The sequence below is a fragment of the Sapajus apella genome, unplaced genomic scaffold (assembly GCF_009761245.1).
Source record: "Sapajus apella isolate SASKATOON/1434 unplaced genomic scaffold, GSC_monkey_1.0 scaffold130, whole genome shotgun sequence".
In the NCBI taxonomy this organism is placed as follows: domain Eukaryota; kingdom Metazoa; phylum Chordata; class Mammalia; order Primates; family Cebidae; genus Sapajus; species Sapajus apella.
In genome coordinates this window covers 3797317-3819411 of record NW_022437070.1, presented here as the reverse complement: position 1 = coordinate 3819411, position 22095 = coordinate 3797317, and the positions used below count along the sequence as shown (strand labels likewise).

General features: G+C 49.3%; 1 protein-coding gene and 1 non-coding gene across 2 annotated transcripts; one reads left to right on the top strand and one right to left on the bottom strand.

The window, feature by feature from the left end:
* The first annotated feature begins 1176 nt into the window (after positions 1-1176).
* IRGC (immunity related GTPase cinema) lies at positions 1177-2700 on the top strand. Its single transcript, XM_032262800.1, has one exon. The coding sequence runs from the start codon at positions 1241-1243 to the stop codon at positions 2630-2632; it is 1392 nt and encodes a 463-aa protein (XP_032118691.1). The 5' UTR covers positions 1177-1240; the 3' UTR covers positions 2633-2700.
* Positions 2701-17992: 15292 nt separating this feature from the next.
* Positions 17993-18099, bottom strand: LOC116539704. Its single transcript, XR_004264144.1, has one exon. It is a non-coding gene; the product is annotated as a U6 spliceosomal RNA (small nuclear RNA).
* Positions 18100-22095: the final 3996 nt, after the last annotated feature.

Sequence of the window (22095 nt, the reverse complement as noted above, 5' to 3'; positions counted from 1 at the left end):
ATCCCAGCTACTTGGGAGGCTGAGGAAGAGAATTGCTTGAACCCATTAGGCAGAGGTTGTAGTGAGCCTAGATCGCACCACTGCATTCCAGTCTGGGTGACAGAATGAGACTCTGTCTAAAAAAAAAAAAAACAATTTCAGGCAGGCTAGGCATGGTGGCTCATGCCTGTAATCCCAGGACCAGGACTCTGGGAGGCTGAGACAGGAGGATCTTGATCCCAGGAGTTCAAGACCAGCTGGGACAATGTAGTTAGACTCCGATTTCTACAAAAAAATTAAAAAGTAGCTGGGTATGGCGGCATGCGCCCGTGGTCCCAGCTATTCAGGAGGCTGAGATGGGAGGATTGCTAAAGCCAAGGATCAAGGCTGCAATGAGCCATCATCGCACCACTGTGCTCCAGCCTAAGTGACAGAGAGAGACCCTGTCTCAAACAAACAAAGAATTTCAGCCAGCGTCAGCAGAGCATTAAACCTAGCACAGGGCCATTCTAAGCACAGAGCCTCCAGGGCAGACACACACCCAGGAAACCGACCTGTGCCTAGGTTACCCTGGAGACTCCAACAGTACGCCAAGGGACCGCTTGGTGGTCATGCCCATTACCCAGAGAGGTGATTCATTTGCCCCTGGTCACACAGGAAGTTAGTGGCAGAAGAGGGATGTGAACCTGGGCCTGCCAGACCTCAAAGCCCCCTAACTTGTGCCAAAAATGTGTCCCCAATTCTTTTTTTTTTCTTCTTTCTTTTTTTTTTTTTTTTTTTGAGATGGAGTCTTGCTCTGTTGCCCAGGCTGGAGAGCAGTGGCACGATCTTGGCTCACTGCAACCTCTGCCTCCTGGGTTCAAGTGATTCTCCTGCCTCAGCCTCCCAGAGTAGCTGGGACTACAGGCACATGCCACCACACCCGGCTTATTTTTTATAATTTTAGTAAAGACAGGGTTTCCCTGTGTTAGCCAGGATGGTCTCAATCTCCTGGCCTCGTGATCCACCCACCTCAGCCTCCCAAAGTGTTGGGATTACAGGGGTGAGCTACAGCACCTGGCCAGTGTGTCCCCAGTTCTTGAGGGAGAAAGAGAGCTGTGGGTTTCCAGAGGGACTTCCTTCACATCCGTGGTGTCTCTCTCTCTGCCCCATGCCAAGACCCAGGATGTGTGAATGGCTCCCTTCTCCTCCGCAGGCGCTGAGGATCACGCGTCCTGTGACTCTCCCCTGTCCCTTGCCACCCTCTGAACCACTAGTCACCATGGCTGCTTCGAAGTTGCCCGCGGTGCCTGGGGAGGAGGAAACCACCATCCTCATGACCAAGGAAGAGCTGGAGGCCCTGCGCACAGCCTTTGAGTCTGGCGACATCCCCCAGGCCGCCTCTCGCCTCCGGGAGCTGCTGGCCTCCACCGACAGCACCCGCCTGGAGGTGGGCGTCACGGGCGAGTCGGGCGCTGGCAAGTCCTCCCTCATCAACGCCCTGCGTGGCCTGGGGGCCGAGGACCCCGGCGCAGCTCTCACGGGCGTCATCGAGACCACGATGCAACCCTCGCCCTACCCACACCCACAGTTACCCGACGTGACCCTGTGGGACCTGCCAGGGGCCGGCTCTCCAGGCTGCCCGGCAGACAAGTACCTGAAGCAGGTGGACTTCAGCCGCTACGACTTCTTCCTGCTGGTCTCCCCCCGCCGCTGCGGGGCCGTGGAGACCCGCCTGGCCTCCGAGATCCTGTGCCAGGGCAAGAAGTTCTACTTTGTGCGCACCAAGGTGGATGAGGACCTGGCGGCCACGCGCACCCAGCGGCCGTCGGGCTTCAGCGAGGCCGCTGTCCTGCAGGAGATCCGAGACCACTGTGCCGAGCGGCTGCGGGCGGTCGGCGTGGCTGAGCCCCGCATCTTCCTGGTGTCCAACCTCACGCCCGCCCGCTACGACTTTCCCACGCTGGTGTCCACCTGGGAGCACGACCTGCCCGCCCACCGGCGCCACGCTGGCCTGCTGTCGCTCCCCGACATCTCGCTGGACGCCCTGCGGAAGAAGAAGGCCATGCTGCAGGAGCAAGTCCTCAAGACCGCGCTGGTGTCCGGGGTCATCCAGGCCCTGCCGGTGCCGGGGCTGGCGGCCGCCTACGACGACGCCCTGCTAGTCCGCTCGCTGCGGGGCTACCACCGCAGCTTCGGCCTGGACGACGACTCGCTGGCCAAGCTGGCCGAGCAGGTGGGCAAACAGGCAGGGGACCTGCGCTCCGTCATCCGCTCCCCGCTGGCCAACGAGCTCTCACCTGAGACTATCCTGCGGCTCTATTCCCAGTCCTCTGACGGCGCCATGAGGGTGGCCCGCGCCTTCGAGAGGGGCATCCCTGTGTTTGGGACGCTGGTGGCTGGCGGCATCAGCTTCGGCGCCGTCTACACAATGCTCCAGGGCTGCCTCAATGAGATGGCCGAGGACGCCCAGCGCGTCCGCATCAAGGCCCTGGAGGAGGACGAGCCCCAGCCGGAGGTCAGCTTGGAGGCGGCTGGTGACAACGGCGTGGAAAAGGGCGGGTCCGGTGAGGGAGACGGCGAGGAAGCCCCATTCTCAGCCCGCAGGAAGCTCGGCCTCCTTCTTAAGTACATTCTGGACACCTGGAAGAAACACGACTCAGAAGAGAAATAGAGTGCAGCCCCGCCCCCCTGCCTCACCACAAACCGAGTCTTAACAATATCCAGCCAACCAACAAAAAAGGCCAATGTGGTGAATGTGAGGCTGCAGTTGCCTGCGGGGTGGGCGTGGAGGGAGCTGCGGGGGAGCCTGCGTCCTGGGCAGGGCAAAGGAGGGGGCCTCAGGGAGGAGAAGAGGGAGGCAGGTGGGCCCAGGACCAATACGGTGGTGTGAACAGGACAGCAGTGACCTGGGGAGGGAGGTTGGAGACATGGATGGTGGACCCAGGGTTCCCAGGGCTCCTTGGTGGTGTCCCCAAGTGGCTAGGAGGAATTTGTGGGGCACAGGATAGCAAGGCTAAGACAGGAGGATTGCATCCTGCTAAGGTACTTTTGATTATATTATTTATTTTTTTGAGACGGAATCTTGCTCTGTCACTCAGGCTGGAGTGCAGTGGCACGATCTCAGCTCACTGCAACCTCTACCTCCCAGATTCAAGCAGTCCTCCTGCCTGAGCCTCCTGAGTAGCTGGGATTAGAGGTGAGCACCACCTCTAATTGAGCGCAGCTAATTTGAGCCCAGCTAATCTGAGCGCCCAGGCTGGAGGCTGGAGTGCTGTGGCACGATCTTGACTAATGAAACCTTTGCCTCCCAGGTTCAAGCAGTTCTCCTGACTGAGCCTCCTGAGTAGCTAGAATTACAAGCGAGCACCACTACGCCCAGCTAATTGTGTGTGTGTGTGTGTGTGTGTGTGTGTGTGTGTGTGTGTGTGTGTGTGTGTGTGTTTGTTTTGGTTTTTTGAGACTGAGTGTCCAGGCTAGAGTGCTGTGGCACAATCTTGGCTCACTGCAACCTCCACCTCCTGGGTTCAAGCAATACTCCTGCCTCAACCTCCCGAGTAGCTGGGATTATAGGCACACACCACCATATCCAGCTAATTTTTGTATTTTTGGTAGAAAGGGGGTTTCACCATGTTTGCCGGGCTGGTCTTGAACTCCTGACCTCAGCCTCTCAAAGTGTTGGGATTACAGGCGTGAACCCCTTCACCCAGCCCCTGCTAAGGCATTTTAGTTTCAATCTCATGTCCTTTCTGAGAACCCAGTGTACTAAAGGCAGCCCCTGGGGCTTGGGATGAGCACAGTGGTGTCCAGCCATGGCTAAACAGGTTGGGGAGAGTGGGCATCCATGCCTGCCTGCTGCCTGGGAGCGACGGAAGAGAGAGGGAGGCCAGATGGCCACAGGGCTCACCTCAGTGTGGAGCCTGGGGAGACAGAGAGTGACATGGGGAGAGAGTGACTGTATGTTTCCATGAACATCGGAGGAGAGAGGAGGCTGAGAAAGCAACTCCGTGGCCTAGCATGAGTCTCACTCCAGAAGGATGGCGGGTGTGTCTCAGAGCAGGAAGGTGCATGGCGTTGAGACTGCTGGGGTGTCTGTGATTGGGAAGAATCCTGGTCTCTCCATGATCTAAAAAAATTGTTTTTTGCCAGGCATGGTGGCTCATAAACCCAGCACTTTGGGAGGCTGAGGTGGGCGGATCACCTGAGGTCTAGAGTTCGAGACCAACCTGACCAACATGGAGAAACCCCATCTCTACCAAAAATACAAATATTGGCCGGGCGTGGTGGCACATGCTTGTAATCCCAGCTACCTACTCAGGAGGCTGAGGCAGGAGAATCGCTTGAACCAGGGAGACCGAGGTTGCAGTGAACCAAGATCTTGCCACTGTATTCCAGCCTGGGCAACAAAAACTAAAATCTGTCTAAAAAAAAAAAGAGACCAGGCGAGGTGGTGGCTCACACCCATAATCCCAGCCCTTTGGGAGGCCAAGAGTTCAATACCAGCCTGACCAATATGGTGAAAAAAACCCATCTCTACAAAAAATACAAAAACTAACTGGGTGTAATGGTGGGTGCTTGTAGTCCCAGCTACTCAGGAGGCTGAGGCACGAGAATCACTTGAACCTGGGAGGCAGAGTGAGCTGAGTTCGCACCACTGCACTCCAGCCTGGGCGACAGGGCAAGACCCTATCTCGTAAAAAAAGTGGTTTTTTTTTGAGATGGAGTCTCGCCCTGTCACCCAGGCTGGAGTGCGGGGGTGCAATCTTAGCTCCCTTTGGCCTTGACTTCTTGATTTTGATGCTGTGGGTCTAAGACTGATGCATTTGCTGGGTCTGTGGTCACCTGTCTCTGTGCGATTGGGTTGGGGTGGATGTGTGTGAATACTGGGACCTACTGAAAGGCCCTGGGTCTTAACATGAGGGCAACTGTGTGTGGAGATTTCTGAGCCAGCTGGCCAATATGGCGAAACCCCATCTCTATTGAAAATACAAAAATTAGTTGGGCATGGTGGCACCTGCCTGTAATCCCAGCTACTCAGGAGGCTGAGGCAGGAGACTTACTTGAACCTGGGAGGTGGAGATTGCAGTGAGCTGAGATTGTGACTCTACATTCCAGCCTGGGTGACAAGACTTTGTCTCAAAAAAAAAAAAAAAAAAGAAAAGAAAATTCTAAGTTTAGAGATTCATGTCTATATTTTTATTTTTCACTTTGACATACTGAAACCTAACTTTCCCCTGCTCAAGACCAAATTAAAAAGTAACCATAACAACAAGTCATAACAATGGCCAAAGTGTCTGAGGCATCACCAGGAGAGTGTAACCACACGCTAGGCTAAGTGCTTTATATTAGCTAGCATTTATTCATCACTGCTAGGTACTCCTGGCTCCTTATAGCCTGGGAAAGGAGGCATTCTTACTGTTTACATTTGGCATTGAGGGAATGATTAACTTGCTTGGTTAACAGCCAATGCTCATACCTGTCATCCCAGCACTTTGAGGGGCCAAGGCGGGTGGTTTGCCTGACGTCAGGAGTTCGAGACCAGCCTGATCAACATGGTGAACCCCTGTGTCTACTAAAAGTACAAAAATTAGCCAGACATGGGTGGTGGGTGCCTGTAATCCCAGCTACTCGGGAGGCAGGAGAATCGCTTGAACCCAGGAGGTGGAGGCTGCAGTGAGCTGAGATCGCACCACTGCACTTCAGCCTGGCTGACAGAACAAGACTCTACCTCAAAAAAAAAAAAAAAAAAAAAAACTTGTCCAGGGCTGCTAGATAAGCTATATGGGGTGTCTGACTCACATGGCTGCGAGCCACAGAGGGTTTGTGCAACACAGTGGCTGAAGGTATCTGTGTCTGGCCCAAGCATCCTGGTGAGGCTAAACTCCGAAGCACTAGATGTTTGGTGCAAAAATGAATCTGACACCCTTGTACCTACCGAAGGCTAAATGCTCACCTGGTGAGTCAAGGGTCACACGTGTTTAAAAAGTTAAAGAGTAACCAGATTGAAGGTCGTGGTGAACCGGACAGGAGGTGCCCCAGGGCTTCTGTAGGCTCAGACAAGGATTGAGAAAGGTCTGGATTTAGATGCAGGGAAGAGGGCAAGCTTCCAGGTTAGAGCTCATAGGGATGGATAAGGATGGGGGCCAGAAAGGGGCAGGGCTGGTGCTGGGAGCCAGTGGGGCCACCTTGTATGGTAAATAAAGAGACTGCAGTGAGACAGAGAAACCTGGATGGCAGAAGCTCCCTAGAGAATTGGGATTGGGAGGCAGCCAGGAGGGAAGCTGATTCACTACCCAGTGTGGTCAGCTGGATCAATGACCCAGAAAACTTTAAGAGTGGATGGAGGCTGGGTGCGGTGGCTCACGCCTATAATCCCAGCACTTTGGGAGGCCGAGGTGGGCAGATTGCTTGAGTCTGGAGTTCGAGACCAGCCTGGCCAACATGGTGAAACCCCATCTCTACTAAAAATACAAAATTAGCCAGGCGTGGTGGTGCATGCCTGTAATCCAAGCTACTTGGGAGGCTGAGGCAGGAGAATTGCTTGAACCTGGGAGGCAGAGTTTGCGATGAGCCGAGAAGATACCATTGCACTCCAGCCTGGGCAACACAGTGAAACTCCATCTCAAAAAAAAAAACCCAAAAAAACAAAAATTAGCTGGGTATGGTGTCATCACCTGTAATCCCTGCTACCTGGGAGGCTGAGGCAGGAGAATGACTTGAACACGGAGGTGGAGGTTGCAGTGAGCTGAGAGCACGCCATTGCACTCCAGCCTGGATGACAAAAGCAAAACTCAGTCCTGCCCCCCAAAAAATACCCACAGAAGGATCATTCTAATGCCCACAGCAGACCTCTCCCTTCCCTGTTCGGACCTTGCCTGACTACTCACAAAGATCAAACTGGTCAGCTCGAGTTCCAGGCCCTTCCCAAGCTGGCCTCTGTCTAAACCTTGTCAAGAGTAAAATTCCGAGTCCTCCTAAAACAGTGGTGAGAGGGCTCTAAGGAGTCAGTTCTCCACCTCACAGGTGAGGAAACTGATATCTCTATCCTGTCCCACCCCTTGCAAGAAGGGGAAACAAAGGCAGCAGTGGGAACGTGGCCTGCCCCGCGTTGCCTGGCAAGTCCTGGCATGTCTGGAACTAGGTGCAGTTATGCAATTCCAAGATGTCTCTACTCGCTGCCCCTGTCCATCATACCAGTGAGGACAGCAAGGCCTAGAGGCAGGACGGGGCTTGCCTAGGTGTGTACCACCACATTCCTGAACAGACACGGGTACTCAGAAGCCAAGCAGTGAGGTGGGCAACGCTTCCACAAATGCACCAGACCCACTGGGCCTCTCTTTTTCCAGGTCTGGGACTGCAGCACCCAAAGAGGTCTCAGTGTGTAGCAGGCACTCAGTTGTACAATGATCAGGGGTTTTTTTATGGCCAAAGGATAGGAAGGAGCCGGTCCACGTCTTGACTTGGGGGTAGGCAGCAAGACATTTAGCAAGTGATTTTTACCTTCCTCAGTCTGTTTCCTGCTCTGTAAAACGGCAGCTTAATGAAATTGTGCACGTGGTTAGAACGGTGGCTGGTCCAGCGTAAACCTTATTATCAGTGATGATGGAGGCCCCAGCTCTTAATCACCGCCCTGTGTTATTGATCACAGTGCCTGGTGCACGGTAAATGCCAAGACAAGTTTTTTTAAGAATTTTGGCAGGGCATAGTGGCTCACGCCTATAATCCCAGCACTTTGGGAGGCTGAGGTCAGGAGTTCAAGACCAGCCTTGCCAACATGGTGAAACCTGTCTCTACTAAAACTACAAAAAAAAAAAGAAAAATAAAAGAATAGCCTGGTGTGGTGGTGCACGCCTGTAATCCCAGCTACTCAGGAGGCTGAGGCAGGAGAATCGCTTGAACCTGGGAGGCGGAGTTTGCAGTGAGCCAAGATCACACAGCTACACTGTAGCCTGGGCAAATGAAAAAGACTCTTGTCTCAAAAAAAAAAAAAAAAAAAAAAAAAAAAAAGGCAGAATTTGAATTCTAGGATCAGAGGACCTTGGGCCCCTTCCTAATACCCCATGCTCTGTCTGGCAACCTTCAGCAAGTTCTCTTAGTGCCAAATGTAAACAGGAAGAGAGCCTCCTTTCCCAGGCTGTTAGGAGCCAGGAGTACCTAGCAGCACTTAGTCTAGTGTGTGGTTACACTCTCAGTAATTTTTTTTTTTTTTTTTTTGAGACAGAGTCTCAACTCTGTCGCCTGGGCTGGAGTGCAATGGCATGATCTCGGCTCACTGCAAGCTCCGCCTCCCGAGTTCAAGTGATTCTCCTGCCTCAGCCTCCCAAGTAGCTGGGATTACAGGCGCCCACCACGATATCCAGCTAATTTTTTGTATTTTTAGTAGAGATGGGGTTTCACCATGTTGGCTAGCCTGGTCTCGAACTCTTGACCTTGTGATTCACCCACCTTGGCCTCCCAAAGTGCTGGGATTACAGGCATAAGCCACTGCGCCCTGCCTCACTCTCGGTATTATTACTGGTGATGCCTCAGACACTTTGGCCATTATTAAGACTTCTTGTTATGGTTACTTTTTAATTTGGTCTTGAGAAGGGGAAAGTTAGGTTTGAGTGTGTCAAAGTAAAAAATTAAATGTAGACATGAATCTCTAAACTTAACATTTTCTTTTTTTGAGACAGAGTTTTGTCACCCAGGCTAGAGTGCAGAGTCACAATCTCAGCTCACTGTAACCTCTACCTCCAAGGCGCAAGCAATTCTCCTGTGTCAGCCTCCTGAGTAGCTGGGACTACAGGTGGGCGCCATCACGTCCAGCTAATTTTTGTGTTTTTAATAGATGGAGTTTCATCATATTGGCCAGGCTGGTCTCAAACTCCTGACCTGAAGTGATGCACCCACCACAGCCTCCCAAAGTTCTGGAATTCAGGTGTGAGTCAACACTCCCAGCCTCTCAACTTAACATTTTCTTTGAGAAGAAAGAATTGCAATTTGGGGCATATACACAGGCCAGATGGTCTTTGATATGTTCAGAGAACGAAGAGAGGTTGTGGGGAGGGTGGATGAAAGGGTGCGGAGGGGAGGTATAAAGGTCTGTGTCAGGGACTTGGGCCACATTTGGCCAAAAAAGAGGCCAGAAGGAAAAATGTCCTCAGGGCAATGCAGGCCTGCTTTGAGCCCAGCATCAAGTTCCGCTTAGCCCCTCCATAGGCCTCAACCATCATCTATAGGTATTGAGCTCACATGAATCTGTCGGAAGAGTTGGCTTTTTAAATATTAGACGGGCAACAAGAACAAAGCTTAGGCTGGGCGCGGTGGCTCACGCCTGTAATGCCAGCACTCTGGGAGGCCGAGGTGGGCAGATCACAAGGTCAGCAGTTTAAGACCAGCCTGGCCAACATGGTGACACTCCATCTCTACTAAAAATACAAAACTGAGCCGGGCGTGGTGGCAGGTGCCTGTAATCCCAGCTACTTGGGAGGCTGATGCAGGAGAATTGCTTGAACCCAGGAGGCAGAGGGTGCAGTGAGCCAAGATCCCACCACCGCACTCCAGCCGGGGGGACAAGAGCCAGACTTCAACTCAAAAAAACAAAAAGAAAAAAAAGAACAAAGCTTAAAAATCACAATATAAAAAATAATCAGCAACAATATAATAAATCCAGTTTGAATCATAGTTCTAAACCATGGACCTAGTTTTCAGGGTAACCAGCTAAACAAATTGAAAGGTCCAGGTGTATCTGGTGCGGCTTGTTGAAGCAGGTGGCTTGCTTTTTAAATCTTGTACGATTGTTTCTACTTGCCTAGAGGAACGTATCTGTGTACAGCAAGTAGTGTTAACTATTGCACCAATACCACCTTGTTCAGCTAGCAAGTGATCTAGAGCAATTGCATGGTTTTGTTTTGATGAGACAGGTTGTTGCTCTGTCACCCAGGCTGGAGTGCAATGGCACCAGCCCAGCTCACTGTAGCCTCTGCCCCTCAGGCTCAATCGATCCTTCCACCTCAGCCTCCTGAGTAACTGGGACTACAGGTGAGCACCTCCATGCCCAGCTAATTTTTGGACTTTTTGTAGAGACAGGGTTTTGTCATATTGCCCAGGTTGGTCTCGAACTCCTAAACTCAAGTAATTTGCCTGCTGCTGCCTCCCAAAGCGCTGGGATTTCAGGTGTGAGCCAATTCTGTTACAACACCACGTTAGCAAGAGGATAAGGGAAGTTTACTGAGCCATGATGGCCTTAGCTGTAGAGTTAGCTGTAGATCCAATCATTAAGGATAGGCCTCTAACCATTTTTTCCAAATGACTGACTCCAGTCCAAGGGACAAAGGCTCTAAAAACTGAGGCCCATCCATCTGTGTTCATGCCTCCTGGTAGAGTAGCTTTTTTTTTTTTTGAGATGGAGTCTCCCTCTGTCACCCAGGCTAGAGTGTAGAAGGGCGATCTCGGCTCACTGTAACCTCCGCCTCCTGGGTTCAAGCAATTCTTCTGCCTCAGCCTCCCAAGTAGCTGGGATTATAGGTTCATGCCACCATGCCTGGCTAATTTTTTTGTATTTTTAGTAGAGACAGGGTTTCATCAGGCTGGCTAGGCCGGTCTCGAACTCCTGACCTCATGATCCACCTGCCTTGGCCTCCCAGAGTGCTGGGATTACAAGCATGAGCCACTGTGCTCCGCTGAGTATCTTATTTAATATAATTGTGTAAGTTAATAGGTATTGCTCAGATTTTGCCAATGCTCAGATTTTGTTAACTTAAATTGAATCCAGAAATATTCTAAACCACAGTGGCCTTTTAAATTTCCATTTATTGAGGCATAATATTGCCCATGCTTATGGTTGGTTATAAAATCCTCCACAAATAAAAATGTATCCTGGTGGGGCACGACAGGTAATCCCATGTGGTATTCCTTGAATAGTAACAGTTATTTGTAGGGAGGTGTCAACCAGTATTTACCCAAGCTTCTATTATCTAATTATGACATTGCTGGAGAACAGCAACAATTAAAGGATTAGGAGCACAAATATTTTTGCATTTTAAAAAAAATTTTTCGAGACAAGGTCTTGCTTTGTCATCAGGCTGGAGTTGAATTGCATACCAGCTCACTGCAACCTCTGCCTCCCGGGTTCAAGCAATTCCCCAACCTCAGCCTCCTGAGTAGCTGGGATTATAGGCATGAGCCACTGAGCCCGGCTATTTTTTTTTTTTTTAGATGGAATCGTGCTCTGTCACCCAGGCTGGAGTGCAGTGGTGCAGTCTCGGCTCACTGCAACCTCCATCTCTCAGGTTCAAGCGATTCTCCTGCCTCAGCCTCCCGAGTAGCTAGAATTACAGATGCCTGCCACCATGCCTGGCTAATTTTTTTTTGTATTTTTTAGTAGAGACGGGGTTTCATCATGTTGGCCAGGCTGGTCTCGAACTCCTGACCTCATGATCCACCCGCTTCAGCCTCCCAAATTGCTGGATTACAGGCATGAGCCACTGCTCCCAGCTTTTATTTGTATTTTTAGTAGAGACCGGGTTTTACTATGTTGGCCAGGCTGGCCTCAAACACCTGGCCTCAAGTGATCCTCCCACTTCAGCCTCCCCAACTGCTGGGATTACAGGTATGAACTACTGGGCCCACCTATTTTTGCATTTACTTAAATTATGTTTTTTGCAATTTAAAAATCTAATTTCAAAGTCTTTTCTGTAGACTGTAGTCACTGTTAATGTGAAAAAGGGAATCTGAATATGTGAGCCTAAAAGTTTGACCTTGTGGCTGGGCACGGTGGCTCATGCCTGTAATCCCAGCACTTTGGGAGGCTGAGGCAGCAGGATCACTTGAGCCCAGGAGTTGGTGACCAGCCTAGGCAACATGACAGGACCCTGTCTCTACAAAAATTAGCCAGGCATGGTGGTACACGCCTGTGTGTGCTCAAACGGTTCAAAAAAAAAGAAGTCAATGCCCTTTAGTTTGGCAGCACAGGGATTGGTGAGAAGGAATTAATGTGGATCTTTCTGGTAAGATTGGATAGAATTCTTGTGTAGGTGTCTTTTCAGTAGATAAAGTCGCCAGGCTACGGATCATGGCGTTGTAGGTCTTTGTCTCCTATGATTGTGGTTGGAAAGATTGTTCTATCAAACTATGATTTCTATCCATTGCTTTATTAATGTCTTTACAATATTGGAGTATGTCTGTTTTGTTTTTGTTTTTGTTTTGAGACAGCATCTCCCTCTGGTGCCCAGCTGGGGTACAGTAGTTGGGAATCTCTGCTCATTGCAACCTCTGCCTCCTGGGTTGAAGCCATCTTTCCGTCTCTGCCTCCCAGATAACTGGGACTACAGGCACACAAAACTATGCCCAGCTAAGTTTTGTGTTTTTGTAGACAGGGTTTCACCATATCACCCAGGCTGGTCTCAAACTCCTGGACTCAAGCGATCCCCCTGCCTCAGCCTCCCAAAGTGTTAGGATTACAGGTGTGAGCCACTGCACCCAGGTGGGAATGTCTTCTTTGATCAATTGAGGGTCAAAAGCAGAAGAGGCCAAGTGTATAGGATGGTCTATGACTATTTCAAAAGATGAAAGTTTATGAGCCCAAAGAGTGGACATTAGATGTGATAATACCAAAGGAAGAACTTAGGCCAAGGAAGATATAGATAGTTTCCACAAATTCCGTCAACTGGGTTTTTTTGTTTTGTTTTGTTTTTTGAGATGGAGTCTCACTCTGTCACCCAGGCAGGAGTGCAGTGGTGTGATCTCAGCTCACTGCAACCTTTGCCTCCTCCCAGGTTCAAGTGATTCTTCTGCTTCAGCCTCCCAAGTAGCTGGGATTACAAGTGTGCACCACCACACCCTGCTAATTTTTGTATTTTTAGTAGAGACGGGGTTTCAACATGTTGGCCAGGCTGGTCTTGAACTCCTGACATCAAGTGATCCACCCATCTTGGCCTTCCAAAGTGCTGGGGTTACAGGAGTGAGCCACCATTCCCAGTCATCTAACTGAGTTCTTACAGTTCCACTTGTTTGTTCTACTGAGCCAGAAGATTGGGGATTGTAGACAGTGGAAATGCTGAAAAATTGGCCAAACTGAACATACTTGTTTTATTATATGGCCAGTAAAATGGGCTCCTGATCACTATGTACTTCAAGGAGAGCTCCCCAGCTGGGAATAATTTTTTTCCAGAAGAATTTTGGCCACAGCTGAAGCAGTGGCTTATCTACCAGGAAGAGCCTCTACCCAATAGGAGAACATGCAAATCATTACTAGTACATATATACACACATGGAAGTGGGTGATTGGATAAATCCATTTGCCAAACCTTGAAGGGCTCATTAGGTAAATTAAAATGTCCAGGATCAGGATATACATATTTTCCTGGGTTAAACAGGGCAAGTGGCACAAGCCAAACAGGCTTTTTTTTTTTTTTGGGCAAGTTTTGTTTTGTTTTGAGAGAGGGTCTCACTCTGTCACCCAGGCTGGAGTGCAATGGCACGATCTCCACTCACTGCAGCCATAATCTCCTGGGCTCATGTGATTCTCTCACCTCAGCCTCCTGAGTAGTTGGGACTACAGGCACATGCCACTATGCCCAGCTAACTTATTTTTTCGGTATTTTTAGTAGAGTCAGGGTTTTGCTATGTTGCCCAGGTTAGTCTCGAACTCCTGGACTCAAGCAATCGGCCTGCCTTGGCTTCCTAGAGTGCTGGGATTACAGGCCTGACCGAGAGCCACCAGACCCGGCCAGTGCAGCTTCTTTTAATTTCACTCCCCCTAATATTGTTTCATAAAATAAATTAATTTGTTAATTCCCCAGTGAGACAAATTAGGTACTGTAGTTAACAATATTCAGTTGAAGAGAACTGGCTATCAGGCCTAAGCCACAGTTCTTTTCTTTTTCTTTTAATTTTTCAAATCATTGAATTAGCAGCCGTGATCTTTCCAATTTTGGTGTTCAGTTTCTGGTGCTTAATTTTGTGCATCTTTGGGAATTATTTTTAGATCATCTTTTGGAGGCTCTTTCAGTAAGGCCATGAGAGAGATTTGAGGAACCGGACCTTTAACAACAGCATTCTTTGCGGCGTTATCGGCCAAGGCTGTTTCCTCCAGCTTCCGAAGCGGCTAACCTTGAATGTCCGCGAGTTTCCATAATAGCCAATGCAGCTGCTAGCTGGATGGCATCCAGTATATTCTGTACATAGGATCCATTTTTATTTATTTTATTTACTTTATTTATTTTATTTTTTTGAGTCAGAGTCTCGTTCTGTCGCCCAGGCTGGAGTACAGTGGCACAACCTTGGCTCACTGCAACCTCTGCCTCCCAGGTTCAAGCAATCCTCCTGCCTCAGCTTCCCGATCAGCTGGGCTTACAGGCGCACGCCACCACACCCAGCTAATTTTTGTATTTTTAGTAGAGACAGAGGTTTCACCAAATTGGCCAGGCTGGTCTCGAATTCCTGACCTTGTGATGAACCTGCGTCGAGCTCCCAAAGTGCTCGGATTACAGGCATGAGCCACCGAGCCCGGCCATAGGATCCATTTTTAATTTGATCCTCAGTGGAAGTGAGGAAACCCCTCCATTTCCATAGCAGTCCAAAGTCAGGAGCAGCGCCAACGGCATTTCTACTATCTGTGCAGAGTAACAGATTTCCCTTTCTCGAGGCAGCCAGTCCAGGTAACGGCAGTGAGTTTAGCTTGCTAGGCAGAAGTAGCCACAGGGCCGGGCACAGCAGCTCACACCTGCCATCCCAGCACTTTGGGAGGCTGAGGCAGGCAGATCACGTGAGGTCAGGAGTTTGAGACTAGCCTGGCCAACACGGCAAAACCTCATCTCTGCCAAAAATACTTAAAAAAATTAGCCGGGGATGGTGGTGGTCGCCTGTAATCTCAGCTACTTGAGAGTCTGAGGCAGGAGAATCACTTGAATCCAGGGGGCAGAGGTTGCAGTGAGCTGAGATCGCACCACTGCACTCCAGCCTAGGCAACAAAGAGATATTTCATTAAAAAAAAAAAAAAAGAAAGAAAGAAAAGAAATCTAGCATGGTGGCTCACAAAGTGCTGTAATCCCAGCACTTTGGGAGGTGAGGCGGGCAGATCACCTGAGGTTGGGAGTTCGAGACCAACCTGGCCAATATGGAGAAATCTTGTCTCTACTAAAAATACAAAAAGTTAGCAGGGTGTGGTGACGCATGACTGTAATCCCAGCTACTTGGGAGGCTGAGGCAGGAGAATTGCTTGAACTTGGGAGGCGGAGGTTGCAGTGAGCTGAGATCACACCATTGCTCTCCAGCCTGGGCAACAAGAGTAAAACTCCGTCTCAAAAAAAAAAAAAAAAAAAAAAAAGTAGCCATAGATAAGGGGGAGGCTTCAGTGACTTCAAAGGAAGTAGTAATTACGTATCTTGCACGATTTTTACCATTGTCATCTTTCAGATACAATCCATCTATAACTCATAGTTCAGCTGGTTCAGCATTATCTGGTGGAAGTTCTTGTAAATTTTTTTCAAGTAATCAAAAGATTGTCCATGTCAAACAGTCATGGAGAGCCAGGTGTGGTGGCTCATGCCTCTAATCCCATCACTTTAGGAGGCTGAGGCAGGCAGTTCAAGAGGTCAAGGGATGGGAACATCCTGGTCAACATGGTGAAACCCCGTCTTTACTAAAATTACAAAAAAATTAGGCAGGCGTAGTGGCGGCGCACACCTGTAGTCCTAGCTACTCAGGAGGCTGAGGCAGGAAAATCACTTGAACCTGGGAGACAGAGGTTGCAGTGAACCAAGATTGTGCCAGTGCACTCCAGCCTGGTGACAGAGCAAGACTCTGTCTCAAAAAAAAAAAAAGGCACCACAGGTGTAAATTACAGTGTAAAATTTACTATCAGATGGTATTGAGGTCAGCAAGGCATGTGGACTTGAAACTATGGGATGATGGCACAGAACAATATCATTTACGGCGGAGATTCTGAATAAATCTCCATCCTCGGCCATTTGGTTTCTTACTGGAACAGTGGGAGGATTACAGGGCTAGCAGGACAAAGAATTTTTAAGCCTCCAGTTTTACATTTTTCAATGATGGGCTTTATGCCTTGTAAGGCAGATTGACTCAAGCGATACTGTTTGGTATTAGGCAAGGGCTTGGAGAGGTTAATTTAGATCTTAATCTGGGGTGCACCATAAATCCTACTGACATCAGTTGACAGTGTGGCCCATGAGGAGACAGGTGTCTTCTTGTATTTTTTTTTGGGGGGGGGGAATAAATAGGGAATTTTGGAAGTCAGCAGAGGTGACTGGCACATGGGACAGCATGACGAATAGGTGGAACATCATTGGTGGAGTGCAGTAAACTATTAGGCTCATCAAACTCTAGAATTATTTCTCCCTTTTGGGAGAAGGAGATACCAACATGGCATTTCTCAAAAAAATCTGGTCTGACAAGGCAATTTGGGATGCCAAGGCTGGAGGATCACTTGAGCCCTAGAGTTTGAGGCCAGCCTAGAAAACATAGTGGGATCCTACCTCTACCAAAAAAAAAAAAAAAAATAGCTGGGTGTGGTGGCATGAACCTGCAGTCCCAGCTGCTTAGGAGGGTGAGGCAGAAGGATCGCTTGAGCCCAGGAGTTTGAAGGTTACAGCGAGCTATGATTATGCCACTGCACTCCAGCCTGGGTGAAAGAGTGACCCTGTCTCAAAAAAAAAAAAAAAAAAAAAAAATCATCCTTGTTAATGAGCTGGAGGTGACTCCAGCAGGAAGAAAGGATGGGTGTCTCGTGTCCTGTAAAGGTCCAAGGTGGAAAGTAATAGGTTGCGACAGAAAGGATCACCTGAGGTCAGGAGTTTGAGACCAGCCTGACCAACACGGTGAAACCCCATCTTTACTAAAAATACAAAAATTAGCCGAGTTGGTGGCTTATGCCTGTAATCCCAGCTACTTGAGAGTCTGAGGCAGAAGAATTGCTTGAACTCAGGAGGCGGAGGTTGCAGTGAGCTGAGATCGCGCCATTGCACTCCAGCCTGGGCAACAAGAGTGAGACTCTGCCTCAAAAAAAAAAAAAAAAAAAGAATTAGCTGGGTGTGGTAGTGCATACCCTAAATCCCAGCTACTCAGGAGGCTGAGAAAGGAGAATCACTTGAACTCGGGAGGCGGAGGTTGCACTGAGCTGAGGTTATGCCATTGTACTCCAGCCTGGGCGACAGAGTGAGACTCCATGTCAAAAACAAAACAAAACGAAAAAATGGCTACCAATGGTTTATTACAGACTCCAATAATTTGAATTGTATTACTCTGTGGCAGGGTCTGGTTGAGGTTGGGGGGCTTGAGCCCTGATAGCACTGCTTCTGTGTCTATGAGAACGGTTAGAACCTCATTGCCAATTTGAAGAACAGTCTCCCCCAGGTGACGAAGAGGGAAGATTGGAGGAAATAACGAAGTAAATCCTTGGAACCCCTTCATTGGAGGGAGAAATTGGAGGATCAGGTGAAGAAGACTAATTCATGTAAGTTTAGGACGATCCTTCTTCCAATGGCCTGGCTGTGTACAACAGTGACAATTTCCACGACACAGCCCTTGTCCTGTGCCATTAGATTAGAGCTGTACCATTTAGAGTCCCAGTCGTTTGCTCTGGGAGAATTGATCTGTTGTAGCAGTTGAAGATTTAGAATTGTGGTAGCCTTCTTTTTTTGTTGTTGTTTTTTGATTCAAAATCTCACTCTGTTGCCCAGGCTGGAGTGCAATGGTGTGTTCTTGGCTCACTGCAACCCCCGCCTCCCGGCTTCAAGCGATTCTCCTGCCTCAGCCTCCTGAGTAGCTGGGACTACAGGCACACGCCACCACGCCCCGCTATTTTTTTTCTATTTTTTAGTAGAGACGGGGTTTCACCATGTTAGTCAGGCTGGTCTCAAACTCCTGACCTCATGATCTGCCCGCCTCAGCCTGTAATCCCAGCCAAAGTGCTGGGATTACAGGCGTGAGACACCACACCCGGCCCTTGCCATTTTTTTGCTTTTATTTTTTTGTTTGTCTCCATTAATTTAGAGACAGTATTTTATATATATATATATATATATTTTTTTTTTTTCTCTTTTTAATTTTATAAAAATGTGTCATCCTTGCTCAGGGGCCATGCTAATCTTCTCTGTATCCTTCCAATTTTAGTATATGTGCTGCCAAAGCAAGCGCTAGAGACAGTATTTTAAAGCGAGGCAAATTTTGATTTCTGACTGCATTTAGACACCTCAATGTGCCAATTAAGGTATGCATTCCATCCAGGCCGCTTAGTTTGAGAGCCGTGGCTTCTAATTTATTCCTGAGATTAACTTAGAGAGGTCAAAAGAACCCTGCAGGAAGGCCACTGTAGTTCCAGGTCATCTTCAGCATATTTGGCCCAAGGAGATAAGAAAACCTGTGGTGATGGACAGTAATGCTTAGGCATATAGCCAGCTGGAGTCCCCTTCGGGGGGCTATCTTGGCAGGCTTTTGAATTCTGAGAAGACACTGTGACCTGGGTTAATGCCAAATGCACAAAGCCAGTTAAATGCAAACACCCTGCACCTGAAGGCCCAATTAAAACATAAGCACCTTTGGAAAGTAATGTATTTACCTGGAAGGATAAGTCTTCTTCAAATGAGAGGAAAAATCTCCTCCTCCAAACCTGGAGGTCCAAACCTTGCAGCGAGGCCAATAGGAGGAAAATAACTCTCCCCACGTGGTATCTCCAAAGCAGAAGATACACATTCCAAAGAAAACAGAACTCAAACCAAATCCTGAAGTTCTGTCCAAGACACTCCCAGGGCTGGGGGCAAGGAAGTGGGGCAGGGTCTTTAACGGGCCTGCTGTGGGTACCTTACACCATAATTCCAAGCTGAGGTGACTCAGCTTTGGGCCCACTTCTGACACCTCGTCTGCTGAAGTAAAAATACAAATGTACAGCTGGGCGGGGTGGCTCAGGCCTGCCATCTCAGCACTTCGGGAGGCCTAGTTGGGCAGATACCTTGAGCTCAGGAGTTTGAGACCAGCCAGGGCAACATGGTGAAACCCTGTGTCTCTACAAAAAGTACAAAAAATTAGCCAGATGTGGTGGCGTGTACCTGTGGTCCCAGCTACTTGGGAGGCTGACATGGGAGGATCACTTGGGCCCAGAAGGTGGAGGCAGCAGCTCCATGATCTCACCACTCGATCTCACTCCTGGGCAACAGAATGAGACTCTGTCTTAAAAAGAAAAAACGAATGTAAAGACAAATCTCTAAATATAATGTTTTCTTTGGAAGAAAGAATTGCAATTCAAGAGGTGGGTGCAGTGACTCATGCCTGTAATCCCTGCACTTTGGGAGCCTGAACGGGGCAGATCACTTGAGGCCAGGAGTTTGAAACCAGCCTGGCCAACATGGAAAATACCCATCTCTACTAAAAATACAAAAATTAGCTAGGCATGGTGGCATGCCCATGTAGTCCCAGTTACTTGGGAGGCTGAGGCATGAGAATCACTTGAGCCTGGGAGGTAGAGGTTGCAGTGAGATGAGATCACACTACTGCAGTCCAGCCTGGGCGACAGTGAGACTCTGTCTTAAAAAAATAATAAAATAAAAAAGAATTGCAATTCAGGGCATACATGCAGACTGGGTGGTCTTCAGTATAACTTAAGAACAAAGAGAAGGTTGGTAATTTTATGAAAAGGAAGAATGTTACATGTGGTGTTAGTAAGGCTTTGGGGAGGTGGCAAGCTTTGATTGGTGGGTGACACAGTGGGCAAAATTAGCCCTCGAGTGGCACCAAGTTATCTTGGTAGCTATAGATAAAACTGGTTTCAGGTTACAACAGGCAGTTTCAGCAGCTGGACTTGCAAAGATAACTACATTTCTAGAGCAATGTTGTGTGCCCTGAGTCCTTCTCCTGGCCCCTCTACTCTGATTTAGGTGGGTATGACAAGGATGACCCAGTTCATAGGATCAACTTTTACAGGTGTGTGTGTCAGGGGAGACAAAGAGATGAAACCAAAATGCATAAAACAGAAGAAATGCATTACTCACAGGTCCCAGAGAGGTTAGGGGTGCCAGTGGGAAGTTGATGGGAAGTCTGGAGGCAGCAGGGAGCTTGGCCACTGGGTAGGGGGGTAAATGAGAGAGAGAGGGAAACAGAACCTGTGGGCCTATGCCAGTATTACCTTAGGCTTTCCTGTGGTGGTTGTGGATGAGCTATTTTAAAGAAAACACACTTAAAGGGGAAACTTTTCTTTTAGAGGGAGTTTTGCTCGTTTCCCAGGCTGGAGTGCAATGGCTCAACCTTGGCTCACTGCAACCTTCACCTCCTGGGTTCAAGCAATTCTCCTGCCTCAGCCTCCTGAGTAGATGGGATCACAGGCATGCGCCACCACGCCCAGCTAATTTTTGTATTTTTAGTAGAGACAGGGTTTCTCCATGTTGGTCAGGCTGGTCTCGAACTCCTGACCTCAGGTTATCAGCCCACTTCAGCCTCCCAAAGTGCTTGGGATCACAGGCATGATCCACCGCGCCCGGCTAAAGGGGGAACTTCTTTACATGACTCTGATGTTGGCCATCCCATAGGGCCATGGTCAGCCACTGTAGGATGTTGTTGGGTTTTGGGTTGGTGAGATGAGGAACAGGTGGGCTAAACTGCAAGCCGCAAGGGGAAGGGGACGTTTTAACGAGGCCAAGGTGATGAGGTTTTCACTGGGTTTCAAACAATGTATGTCAGGCCTACATATGCATGCCAAGGCAGCAAGTATATTGTAACACAGTTATGACAGGCATGCAGAGGAACTAGAGAATGGGTAACGCAGAGTGAAAATACTCCCTCACTGGTTCTGCTGAGGGCCACCAAGTTCCGAAGCTGGAGAACTAGGGGTCAGGCAGCCCACGGCAGGCACAGCCCAGCCAACCCTCAGCCAGTTCAAGATACTGATGCTGTCGTGAGACGCAGCAGGGCTCTAAAGGAGGCCGGCAAGGTGGGGAATCTGCCAGCGGTTGCTGCCAAGTTGCAGGCCATGCTTGGTTCACTGGAGAATGTCAGGCTGCACATTGGCATTACCAAGGGCAGAGGCTCAGGCAAGTTGACCTGTCAACACTATGAGAGGCTACGAAATGAAGACCCCAACTCAGCCTGCAGGGCTGTGACAGAAATGGCTGTGGACCCTACACCCTACCGGCACCCATGGTCATCATCAGACCTGCCAGCCACAGGCACGCCCACTTTCCAGGCTGACAAGTACCTCCAGCAGCTGCTGCTGGACCGTTGCCACCTCATTATCATCGCATCAGAGCATTGCACCGGCAGCCATGCCCAGCTGGGTGGCAAGATCCTGCAGAGGAAGGCGTTCCTCCTTCCTCTGCTCCAAGATGGACGTGGAGTTTGCCACCCCTGCAGCTGCCACCCCAGCACCTTCTCTGAGGAGAGTGAGCTCAGCCACATCCTGATGGCTGTCGGCAGTAATTGGAGGGTCAGGCACAGGGTCTGGGGACTGGTGGCAGAGGAGGAGGGCCTGGACCCTTGAAAGACTGCCACCCTTTCCTTCATCTTCCAGCAGAGGCCCAGACTGGGAAAAAGGGTCACCCCACGTACCACCATGTGACTGAACTAGACTCTGCAGTGAAATAAAGCTTTCGGCTGCCATTCCCTAAGAGCCAGCACTTCTGTCACTGGTGACAGAGACCAATCACTTGCATTAAGGAGAAAAAAGAAGCCGGGTGTGGTGGCTCACACCTGTGATCCCAGCACTTTGGGAGGCCGAGGCAGGCAGATCACCTGAGTTCGGGAGTTTGAGATTAGCCTGACCAACATGGAGAAACCCCATCTTTACTAAAAATACACAAAATAGGCTGGGCTAGGTGGCTCACGCCTGTAATCCCAGCACTTTGGGAGGCCGAGGCGGGTAGAGCACAAGGTGAAGAGATCAAGACCATCCTAGCTAACATGGTGAAACCCTGTCTCTGTTTAAAAAAAAAAAAAAAAAAAGAAAGAAAGAAAGAAAAGAAAAAATAAAAATACACAAAGTAGCCAGGCGTGGTGGTGCATGCTTGTAATCCCAGCTATTCAGGAGGCTGACGCAGGAGAACCGCTTGAACCTGGGAAGCAGAGGTTGCGGTGAGCTGAGATCGTGCCATTGCACTCCAGCCTGGGTAACAAGAGTGAAACTCAGTCTCAAAAAAAAAAAAAAAAAAA

Excerpts from the sequence above, each read along its gene's own strand:
- IRGC (XM_032262800.1), top strand. The coding sequence starts at position 1,241 with ATGGCTGCTTCGAAGTTGCCCGCGGTGCCTGGGGAGGAGGAAACCACC.